At 41.4% G+C, this 13,803-nt stretch overlaps 1 protein-coding gene across 1 annotated transcript in view; it reads right to left on the bottom strand.

Moving 5' to 3' along the window:
* The window catches only part of ITPR1 (inositol 1,4,5-trisphosphate receptor type 1), a 182,923-nt gene that overhangs the window by 154,565 nt on the left and 14,555 nt on the right, over positions 1 to 13,803 (bottom strand). Inside the window, exon 3 of the mRNA XM_082487739.1 lies at positions 9,967 to 10,037. Within this exon, the coding sequence (XP_082343865.1) occupies positions 9,967 to 10,037 (71 nt within the window). The remainder of the gene's footprint in view (positions 1 to 9,966; positions 10,038 to 13,803) is intronic.

The raw sequence follows: 13,803 nt of genomic DNA, 5'->3' as shown, positions 1-13,803 counted from the left end.
CTATGCAACCGTCAGCGCATTCAAGGGGAAAAATGTTATTCTGAATCAAACTCCACTGAGTTTGTCACCAAACATTTGTGCTTCTACACATCCAAGACAGTCCAAAGCTAAGCCTCAGGAAATTCATTAAGCAAATTACAGTTGCTTTTCAGTAATTACAGGCAGTTTTAACCTTAACTGCAAAGCACTGTCAGAAGAAGTGACAATTCATTAGTAACTCACTCTGGCTAACAGATATAACAAAAGCTATCACCAGATTGGCAAACATCATTCAGATGCTTTAGGTGCTCCTTGCCTAAACCTTCTTCCCATGTATTTGGGTATCTCTCAAGCAACAAGCAGTACGGGAACACTGCCCATCACTGCGCAATACAGCAGGCAAGTCAGGATGGACAGCTGGATGACAAAGGCTCTTGTCTCGGTAGTGCCAATACGACGCCAGCGAAGCCACGTTTCACTAGCACAATCCTGTACGTCACCCTTGGAGAGAAGGCAGTTCAGCTTCCTTAGCTGCAAACTACTATTCAAAACCTACAGTGAGAAAAATTCAGCATGTTGGTGACTCCAGAAAGCTACGTGGGCAATACGGTTCAGCCAGGCAGAAACACTGTGCAGGCTGAATGAGAACTTACATTTCAAACAGAAGTGAATAACAGACAGCTCACTTTGCCTCCCACCCCAGATTTGCATATTACATATTTTTCTTATATATAATACTCAAATAACCAACTTGCACATGTCCTGTTTTCAGCTGGGAAAGAGTTAACTTTATTTCTAGCAATTGCTGTGAAAGGACTGTCAATAATGTGTATTGTTTTAGTTGTTGCTAGGCGATGTTTATACTTTTCAAGGACTCTTTTCAGCTTCCCATAGAAGCTGAGAGGAAGCATAGACAGAACAATGGAATGGTCAATAGAATATTCTATACCTAGACATCACACTCAGTATATAAATGGGGGGGTTGGCTGGGGGGGTGGGATTCCATGATCACTGCTTGGGAAGGTACCAGTTCACCAAGTGGTGAGAATGACTTGTGTCATTATTATCATTTTCATTTTCCATTATTGTTCTATTAAACTGTCTTTATCTCAACCCACAAGTTTTTTTCCTTTCCCTTTCCCCTCCTTTTTTCCCCTCTTCTCCCTGCCCTTCTGGGAGAAGGAGAACTGAGCGAGCACCTGCGTGGCCCCAGCTGCTGGCTGGGATTAAGCCACAACAACACAAGAAAACCTGATAATTCATCACAGTTCCCATATTGCCAAGAAACAATCTTTGACTCTAGGTTACTACAGTTTGATAAAATCTCACCCAAGGCTAGGTCAATGAGCCTCCGGGTAATACATGCACTCTCAAGTCAGGTGTTCTGGATTGATGGCAAGATTTTACACACCAGACTTTACCAACCAGCCTCTCTGAATCTCTCCCTTAAGTTTCTCAATGCTTTAGACAAATAGCGAAAGGCTGAAGATGTCCAGTACATAATACCTGGGAGACTGCTTCCCTCACACAGTTTTTTCCCATAAAACTTCATGACTTTATCCATCTGCTTCAGTATTTGCATCCTTCTATATGAGTAAGCCTCCTTCATCTGCAAAGCACTCAGGCTGCACTAACAAAAAGCACAACCCCGGCTCTGAAGTTTATTTGAAGGTCCTCTGGAAGTACTTTGTATTGATGAGACTCACCAGCACCTCAATCTTCCCAGCTTACAGAACAGACTCTGAGAGCTTTTAAAAGGAACAGAGCAAAGTAGATTGAGTACACAGAGGAACGCAACAGTTGAGCTACCCTAAATATTAAGCAAGCCACAAATTTTAATAACTTTGCTATATTAAAAGATATGCACCAATGTCACCCCACCCCCACAATTCATCAAGGCATTTCACTCCCTGGGGCTCTTGTGACTAAGTATAATATTTCATTAAATATCCTGTTCATACTGGCTTATGTACTAGGGAACACACTAATTTTAGAAAACTGATTAGCTAGTTCTTTCTAACCGAATGTTATTGTAGCTAAGGTCAGATTTTGCACTGAAACTATGGCAACAAAGCCACAGTATTCTTTTGTCTACAAGGTTGGGGCTAGGTTTATTAACAGTACTGTTCTACTTAATAGCTAAGCACTGCTTTTTGGCAATCCCTCCCTCGATCCTACCTGAAATACCCTGAACTTTCCACGGGGGAAAAAAGCTCAGACCTGCGAGAGCTGTTGAGAAAGAATGAACATTCAAACCAGCACTTTGCTTATTTCTTGATTTTTAGGACACGGTCATGACACCAGCACACTTTCCCTGACAGCCTGCATAGAATGTCACGTCAGTACAGAACTACCACCCACATTTTTCAGATGGGCAAACGAAGGGCACAGATCATAAAACTTCACGCTAGGAGTTCAGTTAAATCCCCCCTCGTTCTTTTGCAGTACTTTAACCAACAGATTGTGTTTTCCATATAGCGTTCCAGTTATGCATATTAATGGCCCCTTTCTATTTCAAAGGGGCTTTGCTCTGCCTCCATCAAGATGCAAACCAGCTAAGATGAAAGCCCTTTAAAACCAGAAGCTGGCAGACAGCTGTTTGACCACAGCACTCTCAGCATCGAGCAGCATGCAAACGCAGCCTCTCCGCAAACCCATCTCTACAGCCTCTGCCCCAGACCCCAGGCAAACCCGTCTCCTCTTCTGGCTCTGTTTGGTATCCACAACTTCTTCACAAGTTAATGAGACCCTCTTGTAACCTGTTCCACGCAGACCTTTCCCATTATGATCTTGGCACCCCATCACTAAGGCACAGAATTAAACCAGTAATTATTTAGCCAATCATTTATTCACTATTTCAGCAAAGCACATCAGCATCATGGAATTGGAATGGCTTTAGGATGTCCTGGTGCTTCAGCATGCATAGCCACCAACTGGACAACAAACTGGTCTTGCTTCATCAGCCAGTAAGGAGCCACACTGCAATAGACATGGCAAATAAAACGAGCTTTCCGATTCACTCTCCATGACAATACTTACCATCCTGCGTGGAAAAAAAAAAAAAAAGAAAAAAGGCTTCCCTTTGGTTCCTGCATCCAATCACTACTGGATTTCAAAGCAGGGCAAGCTATTTTCAAAGCAAGGCAAGCTATTTTCACACACTTAAATTACAGAACACGGCAGCTACGCAAGTTAGAGCTTAAGAGCTATTCTGTAGCGATGCTCATAACGGGAAAGTTCCAATTCCCCCTCTGCTTGCTAATCTAGCAAGCCATGTAAGTCATCATTGATGAGCCTGGCACTACCACAAAGCCTGTGGTTAAAAATGTCTGGAGATGAGGTGTCCATGACATCCCTCTGAAGTCACCAAGGGCAAGCAGAGAAGGCAGTGTACATCCCCTACCACCTCACCTGCAGGAGGCTTGGGTGCGTTCATTAGCTAGTGCGTCAGCTCTTGATGAGATTCCATCTCTCACAGGGTTTTCCAAACTTCAGTAGATTCAAAGTGTGTTCCTCTGTATGAAAATGCAACGCTTCTTTCTGACTTTTCAGTTTTTTTGAAATACCTAAATGCCACAGTGATAATTGTCCATAACATCTGCTTGTACGTAGGATGCAGTGGGCTAAAGATTCACATTTCAGAGACAGTGCTCAGGATTTCTTCATCATATAAAGGGCAACAAATTCAAATGCGTACTAGCAGTTGGCAGTTTTCTAGTACGGTTCTATAAATACTTAGAATCATACCAAAGGATTCCTCCTGAAGGCAGCAAAAATGTATTTTGAATATTATAACTATATCCTAATTCAGCAAGATTGAAAGATTTTTCCTACACAAAATGACCGATGCTTCAATTTTAAATAAAGAAATTATAGGCACAGCACTACACTGTATTTTTATCATTCTTCTCTTCCATCGTGCCACCCCTAAAGTTTCTTTTGGTTTTACACTAAACCGTGATCTTAGGGCCCTTTTTGAAAAGAGATAAAGAAACATTTTTTTTCTTTTTATGGCATTTGGCTCTTCGGAAAAACAGAGAAGTTAGTTAAGTAGGTGTCTTACTTTTGGTATTCAGCAAGTGCATTTTAGTCCGTCACTAAGGAGTCACTTTCCTATTGCAAGAGATTTACTTCTCTTCAAGATCATCACACTAAGCTTTGAACTTAGCACTCAAGCACTCTCAAAAGTTCTGCCTCCTGCATGAAAAACAAAGCCTGCTATTTTATCTGCTAATATATGGTTATCAGAGTGAAAAAAGCCATTATTTAGACGTTAGTTTAAATATTCCTTAAAGGAATCTAAGCACCTTTATGATACACCCAAACATTTCACCAGCATTAGAAACCCCATGTTCAAAGAGAAATAGCAGCCCAAAGTTGGCCACGCAGCCCAGGTCCAGACCTCTTCTTCTTCTCACCATCACTCCAGGAACATGCCCGCAACCCGCTGCAAAACACCCACTCAAACTCATCTAATAGACGCAGAAAGTCATACAATTCAGACTATTTCACATCAAAGTTTAAAAAGCAATCTGAGCTGATATAATTGCTATCAGCAGAGTAGCATTGGAGAAGTATGCGTGGAGAGCATAGAGAGCGCAACAGGATTTGAGGCTACACACTTATCTGAAGCTGAACAATGCCTAAAGGCTTATACTGCAAAAAATTCTCCTTGATGACTGCAGGGGATGGTACAGAACTACCTTACTACCTAGAAAGTGCACTTCTGTATGCTGCTAATATTTTTCCAAAACCAACAGGCAGAGGGATCTGGGTCTTTGTTTTAGTTTGTTTTTTAATATTCTGAAGTGTTTGGGAAAACTATGTATGTGACCCTTCAACTGAAAATTCCCTTAATCTCAGTTCTAATGCCAAACTATAAACAAGCTTGCATTGGCTAAATAATCATAACTCCATAGTCTCTATCAGTACTGCATAAATTATACGGTTTCCTTCATATGAAACAAAGCAGTAGTGTATAGGCTTCAGATCATCGATGGCAAAGCTTTGAAGACCAAAAATAACTCAAAACATTTCTGTTACGGAGACGCACATTGGCTTTCAACAAAGCTGAAAACTGTGAATTTAACAGATATCCATCAAAAGAATTGCGGTGGGTAGCTATATATATACATAAAATTTTTCTTCATACATCTTTCTCTGTAGTGTCCAGGTCATTTCTTCTACTGAAGATGAACTTGGAGTCCAAAAGGCTGTGCCCCCCAGTGCCAGCACCCCTCCCCCCCACCCCGGGACAAGCCTGACGGAAGGCAATGTTCAGAAGGAGCACACAGCATGGATTAGGATCAAAAGAACAAACAGAATTTGAACTACTCATCTTCTGCTTCACCATGAGGGTATTTTAAGTCTAAGATATGGGTTCATTCCTTGAACATCTTGCCAAAAAAAGAGTGTTGCCCAGCAACTACTAAAACAATGTTCTGGAAGGAGGTAGCTGCTGGACAAATTAACCCAGTAAGTGCCCTTTTCCCCTGCGTTTCATGCAGCTATTGCAAAGCTTCTGGATCCCTGGCAGACAGATCTGCATCCCAAATAAAGAGCTGTAAGGAATTTCCCGAGAAGTCTGTCAGACGGGCTGTTTTGGTGTAGTAGCAGTGTCTTGCGTTAAGCAAACCCATTTGGCGCAGCGCAGCGCTAGGTTCCAGGACAAAACGAACACAACTAAAACCTCCGCAGAAGCACACGCAGACCAGCTAATAGAGCACAGAACCAGCAGCTAAAGCACAAAATTATCAGCCCGGGGCTCTGCTTCAGCTTCACAACTATCGCTGGGTCTGACTTTAATTTGGCAAACAGCTATCCATCTCCGTGCATTAAGTACAAATGACTTCTAATGAGACACTGGTGCTTTTAGCCTAGTGAGAGGGTCAGCGGCAGTTCATACTTTCCACATAAACCCATGCATATTAAAAGGATGTTCATTTATAGTCACTATTCAGATGCACAGTCATACTCAAAGACAGCAATTAGAGCAGAGCGATTCCAGCTTTATAAGATACGTAATATGTCTTTTTTTGTTCAAAGCGGTGCAGATAACCAAGGAACTGTCACACTCTTTCTTTTTTTGGAGACTCGTACAACTAGGATTTTTTCCAGGAATCTCATCTGTACACAGTATTCTCAGACCAGTTAAGTAAAACACTTTTTCACATGAATTTTCATATGAACATTTTTAAAAAGAAACACCCTAATGAATGCACTCTTAAGCCTTAACGTGTTGCAAGGCAGTTTTAGATTACTTTTGAATTAGTTGGAGCTGAAAACAAAGGTCCAGAGAAACGTTGTACTGTAAAACAAAACAAAAAAAAAAAAACACCAAAAAACCCCACCACCACGCCCAAACCACCATATTTAAAGTGGATTCAGAAAGCCAGAATAAACTAAATAAAAAAAAAAAAATCCACTGAAATCTCACAGACCATAACTACCATCCAACCTCAAACCACTAACTCCAGGTGCTATCTACTTCTGATTGGGACAGGAAAAAGAAAGAAAAAATAATCAGCCTTCACACCTTCATGTGATCAAACTAATATTTTAAGCACCTAGAGGTAGAACAGCATTTAATATGTGAAATAACTACTACTAAACACTCATAGTAACTTGAGGGTACTGGATTAATAACTTTCTTTGGAGTTTTTTCCAACTACGGCACTGAAGTTTTTTTCCATCTAATACACCCTCTGAATTTTTTTTTTATTTGATGTCTCATTTATACTTTTACACCACACTCCAAATCTTACCTGAACTCTATCCCATCTTACTCCCAGCCTCCTCTTGCGTTTCATCCCTTTCAAGGCTCCACCACCACCAGATTAATCTGTCAGCCTTCTTTTTCCACAACTTTTGTCAACAAAGCAAGCCCTCGTGTCCTCAGGATACCTCTGTACGTTTTCCTCCAAGCAGACTGGAAGGCTCTATCGCTCCCATCTCCGACTCCAGTCGCGCCGCTGCAAACCATTGTGTTCAACCCAGTTCATCCAAACGCACATCGAGCTTCCCTCACCAAATTTTGCTTAGGAGAACTCGACACCAACATTTTTAGGAGTGACTTCCTAGCACATAAAACCCACCTCCATTCCGTTTCAGCTACAAAGTGCTTGCTTTTAGAAGCACGCTTCTCAGGCAGGGACTATTTTCACACCACAAGCAGGTTACGAGCCTTAAGTGACAGCACATACTCATGGCCAAGCGTTACTGTCAACCGTCCTGCGTATGAGAGAGGCTCTCTCCAGGAAGAAGGACAGTGCACACATCCCATCACTTCATGCACAGCAGCTCTGCTGTATTTCACAGGTCTAAAGTAACGAGGAAAGAAAACCCACCACCCTGTAGACCAGGGCCTTGCTGCTGCCATGAGATGCAACCGATTAAGCGTAGCCTAGGCAACAAGACTTTTAAAAACCCAAAACACCCATGGCTAAGAAAAAAGCAGGATGGATTAATTCTGCCACTGGATATAGATGCTTTAGTTTCACACTGAATTTCCTTGGAGTCATGTATGCATATCTAAGCAGTGAATCTTGCTTCTAGGTATCTCTTGCCACTTTGATTAAGTACAAAAATTATATTTACAACTGTTTTACATCTGCCCACAGAAGACAGATCTGCTCAGAGAAGCTGAGAATTACATTTCTTAAAAATACTACCCAAAGCAAGATCCTCAAGATGAGCCATGGTGTCACACGTTCAGTGTTCCTCCCAGAAGGTGACTTCAGATTTGACTGACCTGCATCTGGACACCTTAAAGCATAGCTCGTTTGAAAGAGGATTTGCACATAGATATAAAACAGGTTGTAGCATAGAGGTGTTTTTCCAGTACTGTGTCACTGACATTTGATTAATTTTGGTCCTGCTCGAATAAGATCTTCAAAAGTCACTTCTCGGTTACCAGTGCCAACAGTATGCACCTATTCGAATTCAAACCGAGATTGCGCTTCTTTCTTAGGCCTCAAGCTGCCATGATCGGCAGTCATCGGCTGTGATGACTAGGAAGGACTCTATGAAATCATGGAACAAACGAGGGCACCATGTACAAAGTCTACTGGACACCAGAACACTTCCACATCAACTCCCACCCCACGCTGCTACTGTACAACAGGTATCTCGTGCTGCTGATCTGCTGTACCCGTGACACTGCCCGAGGCAAGGAAGAATAAATCTAAATAACTATGACAAAACTAAATACTGGGACTACTGAATTACATTCACCAGATGCCCACGGTTGCTTTATATCCCAGATGTAAATGATGATGATTGGCTAAATACAGCTTAGGGAAGACCTTGTGTTCCATTTCCAAGGGAGGCATTTTTGCAAGGTGTCATTAAAATACCAAGTAAGATTGCAGAGACACGGCTGTAGCTCCTGACCCTGCCAGAGACTTCCCAGGCAACACCCCAGACAAGGCTCTGCTTCATAATAAAAAAGGGGTATTTTCCATTTGTGTTGAAGACGGTGTGATAAACTTCATTAGTACTTCTTCTGAACATATTTATCGTGGAAAGCATTTTATCTTAGACTACACTTACAAAGCATGTGTATAAATAACAGAAATGCCTGCTAAAATTTTATGACTTTTGTTGCCATTTACCATTAAGCATAAACGTCCCCATGAAAGCTTTAGTGAAGTAACTACAAAGGCTGGAAAAGGTTCACACCATTCTTTCTCCATGTATAAATTATAAGTAATATGAGAACATTTACAATGTCTAACCACAATGTTTTATGTCAGACAAATGTCTCTCAGTACTTGCAGTTCCTAAACTGTGCTAGCAAGAATGGCCTTTTCCTCATTCTTTCCTCTCTCTCCCCTCCTTCTACGCCCAGCAGTCTCAGTCAAATCTGGCTTTATTCCTTCATATGATTTTAACGTCAAGAAATGCCTAAGAGTCAGGGCTCTAGTTCATGTAACACCATTGTTCTTTTTCTGGAGAGCTTAACATTGAATGCTAAAACTTCCCCAGGTTGCCTCTTCAGTATTTGAATCAGCAGCTATTTAGATTTCCAATAAAAAGGAAGAAAAACCAACAAGAACTCAAAGACTTCAGCAATATTTTAAAAAGAGAGTTTCATTATACGAGATATCTTCATGTCATGGCAAAAAAATACCCCCAAAAAACCCCAAAAGCAGCAAACAAAATGAGCAGTACAGGAGGTATATGATTTTCAAGGGCAATCACCTGCAGTTCTGGCCAAACCTGAACAGAATTATGGTAATTCCGAGTCCCTGATAAAGACAAAGCATAACCAAGGAAACAAGATTCATCCAACAAAGAAACAAGACAAACAGTCGCTGCTACATCTGAGATCAGCAATAAAAGGTAGATCAAATTTTTTAGAATATTTGGCTGAGCTATCCTTTGGGTAGAAGATGCAACCCAGGGGTGAAAAAAGAAGAATTCAAGAAGGTTTTTCCAAACAAAATCCCAGTTAGTGCTTCTCTTCCTGTTTGAGATTTTTTTTAAACAAATCAGCCCTAGCCAAACTGCGCAAAGAAGCAGGCATTAATTTCTTATCGCCAAGCATAAGCTTCCTCGCAGAATGAAAGTAAAGTCAAACATAGTTAATATCAAATGAGGTCAAACAACAATAGTTGTTACAAACATTTGCTCCTTTTCATTTTCCTCTTCTCTGAGATATTTTTGGTACGAAACGGCACGTATGATAGTACGGACAAAAAAGAAATTGAACTTACAGAGACCCTGTAAGCTTGAACAGATCTGAAAGCCAACCTCAATCAGGAACCCCATCTCCACCCCCTCACAAAGCATTCCTTTAAGTCTCACAACTCACTTCACACATTCACACTTATATACTTTTATTTTTCCTTACGAGTTGCTCTTCGTGGAAGATGATGACACTAAAATATTCTGTGGAAAGCGTGGAGGTCAAAAATAGCTACACGATTGCACGAAACGAAGGACTTCTTCCAACCGGAAGGATAGTAAGCTGTCCAATAAACTTACCTCTGAATTTTTTGGGTGGGTTGTTAAGATCACCTGCTTCTGGCTGTACAACACACCGATCATCCACAAGGCTGCAAAGAAATGAGACATAAAGTGAGAGTCTATTCCCTTGCAATTGCTTACATCCTTGTCAGCAAAACCAAAGTTGTTTATTTGCAATACTTTATCCGAGTGGCTACTTCAGCAGAAGACATTCCCCAAATGCCAAATTATGCCAGATCTTTCCAAGAAGCATGCAGCTAATTTTTACTGTTGCCCAGAACTATGCTCCTGGATAGGCGGGACAATAAATAAGTCATTGCTCCTGTATACTGCATCATCTTTATGTCCCCTCCTTGAGGTGCAGACAGAACAGCCCATATTCTAGTTAGATGAGAGACAGCCTTAGAACAATTATTGCCTCTTGGACAGATTTGAATAATGTTGCAAATATGTTTATACGAAGGGTAGAGAACAGGAAAATATGATAACTATGCAAACTGGACTTTGCCCCTATGACCCCTCAAGTATCAAGAAAAAGCAGAAACAATAACTGCCGCAATAAAAATTGACTCCCAAGAGAAAGGAAGGCATAAATACACCCTCCTGCTCACCAGTCACAAGCACAAGATAAATCCAGGGATTGAACAAACCTCCTCCTGTTCTACCAGGAAGGAGGTGGATTAGACAAGTGAACCCAAGAGATTCCAATAGGGAATGTCAGGACAGAGCTTCTCCTGTGAATACACATCAGCAAAAACCCCGCAGGGTCAATTCAAAACCCAAAGAATAAAGAAAATAGTCAAAATGTACCTGTCACCAGGTACCTGTCACCAATGCTCTGCCCTTAGCAGGCTTTGGATCAACATGAATTGCACTTTTAGCAAACACTATTTCCAAATCATGAAAATGCAACTGTAACCAAATGCTTTGTTGTTTCTGATTTGACCCTAAATGACTCAATTTGACCCCTTAAAACCAATCTGTCAAAGAGGCTTTCTACACAAAAGTAGAAAGAAAAACTCCAAGGTCTTAAAGGTTTGAGAGGTCCATTCTCATGCAGAATAACTTGAGAAAGACTGAGACCTAGAATATGAGAGTTGTTCCTTGCAGAGGCTGGTTACATGCAGGGAGCATCTTGAGACAACAATTACGGAAAATAATAAAGTGCATAAAAATTAAGAGATCAGAGAGATTAAGTGGCCTCAACAGTTCTATGCATCTAAAATTTGCATGTGCAAACATTCAGAGTAAATTGCTTTTTCCCCATGGATTTTCTCCCTATTCAGTATTATATATACATGTATGTGCTCCAACAAGAATGGCAGTGTTAATATTTGAGCTGAGTGAAACACCTGCTTCTAGTGAACAAAGGGCCAAAAAAATATCAAAAGTCAAATGGGTTACTCTGATCGTCCCACACAGAGATAATCTCAGTGCAATATATCCCTCTCATCCTGAGATTAAATTGAAAGTAAAGAGGAACTTCCCAAACTACTCAGAAAATAATTTTACAGGGCGCAAAACATAGAAGAGGATATATTGTACACCGGTAATCATAATGATGACAGCACTGAGTTTGGGAAACAGCAAAAGTAAAGTCCCGATTAAGCAACAGTCATGTCATAGGAATATTAAATAGGAACACTCTTCAAAGATTTAGAACGACATTAGAATGTATAGTGGTATCTGTTTCTCAACCTTCATTAACCACATGAACAAGTCATTACACATTGTTATGACATAAGACTGTCAAAACTCCACATGGTATAGAGTACAATTACACCGAAGCTTTCCTTTGCTGCTTTAATTTTCTCCAGGACAAAGACTAAATTAAATATGGGACAAAACTAATTTGATTATGAAGGCTTATTAAGATGATAATGCATTTCATGTTTCACATAGCAATTGGGATTTCTGGCTTAAATTAGGCTCAGAAGATGTGTGGCCATTATATAATGCAGTTACCTTAAAACAGTACTAATCGAATCACAGAGGATGCTTGTAACACTAAGGGATCTTGAGACCTGCCATGAGAACATCTCATCAAGCCTAGAAAACACATGTGCTTAGGGCCTGTAATGTCTAGAAAGGACTACCCATGGTGAAAAATATCTGCTCAGCAATGCCATCAAAAGCCACAGCCACTGCATAATGTTCATCATGCACTGTATGGGATTAAACATAACATAACAACTTTCTACTTGTTCTGGAATTATTTACTGCCAAACTTGCTTCAATACTAGGAAGAAAAAAAATAGCCAAATGTATAGTATCGCTCAATTCGTTTTGCCAGTTTTCAGCAGATAGTATTTGGCCAGTTACACAGCTGATCGAATACTGCAGAGCGTACGTGTCATATTTGACGAGTACCTGGGAAATTTGTCAAATACATTCGCCAAATACTATTCGACCGACCCTACTTACTACATATCCCTTGCTTTTATCATACCTTCTTTCCCTTCTGGCAGCATCCCATATTTTCTTCTCTTTCCTATAATAGATCATGGTGCATCTTCAGTGTCTGCTTCCTTCTCTGCCCCCTTATTTTCCAGAATCCTAATAGCTAGAGGACTAAACCTACAAGTTAGTTTGGAGTCACTCAGATGAGATTCCAGCCCATCGTTTCCTGCCGAGAGACTTACCAGGATGCTGTCTTTGTACCCTGCTTGGGAGCTCCATTTATCAGATGCATCTGGACAGTAGGCCTCAAAAAATTTGCTGTCACTGTACCCACCCTGAGGCCCTTACGGCTACTGGAAATGAGAAAGAGCATGTTGTGTGCGTGCCCACTCACCACATCATCAAGCTTCCTGGTTGCTCCTTTGCTACTTGTTCAGTATTGAAGTACCACAGCAATGTGTCACGCGTGCTGTTTCCCTCCCTCTAATTTCTCACTGCTTTGAAACAAGGTGGCAGATGTGCTCTTTGAGCTTCTCCTCCAGCCCCCTGCAAGGTCTTCCAAATCAGCACACAGCTCCACTGCCAGCTTCTGATGTTCGGAGAGATTTCTCCTCAGCAGCAGTTGAGCAGAATAAAACATACCCTCTCTCTCGGCAGAGCTCTGTTTCAATTCCACGGCTTTTCTCTGCAAACTCTTCCTTTTCCTAAGCGAACAGCTGCTTTTTGTTTAATGAAGCAGCACACGCTTTTTACTGCTAAAAAGGCACTCTCCTACAGAGCACCTACTCTGATGTCTCTGCAGAAGAAGGCGCAAAGGAGCTCCGTGGGGAAGCACGCCGGGGGCAGGAGCTGGCAAGGCACGGCTCCCACCGCAGCTCCGGGGTGCCGGCCATCGGCAAAGCTGAAGGTTCAAAACATGTTCTCCTTTGACTGGAGAACTGCAATTTTGTTTGTATGAGAAACCTCAAATACTGTAAGAAAAGACAAAACTAGTCATAGCGGTAAGTTAGTGGTATAGAAACGGTTTGGCTCAGGGCTCCTTGTGGTTTTTTAATTTTTTTTTTTTTTTAAACTCCTTACATTGCCTAAGCTACATCCTTTTTTCCAATCAGCAGATTGCACTGGGGCCTGTTCGTTCCTGACGGGAGGGGCAGGGAGGGACAGGACGGGACACACAGATGGACACGGGACAGACAACAACATGAAAATCATTTGCTTGCATTCATTCCCTCTACCCACACCTTCACTTGACAAGCTTCTTCCTCCCCACCAGGTATATCAAAACCACGCCATAGCCATCAATACACTCTCCATCCTCCCGACGTCTAACTTGGCAAATTAGCTTTAGGTCATCAATTTAGGGTCAAATCTGTACATAAGGCTGCCTTGCTTTACCCTGTATTTCCTGGGAGTCAGGCTCAGGACAGCTAGCTGAGCTCTGCTAGTCCCTCTTAC

This window comes from Vanellus vanellus, assembly GCF_965231255.1.
Source record: "Vanellus vanellus genome assembly, chromosome: 9".
In the NCBI taxonomy this organism is placed as follows: domain Eukaryota; kingdom Metazoa; phylum Chordata; class Aves; order Charadriiformes; family Charadriidae; genus Vanellus; species Vanellus vanellus.
Note: the sequence above shows the minus strand (reverse complement) of the source record. Positions and strands in the feature narration are given on the sequence as shown.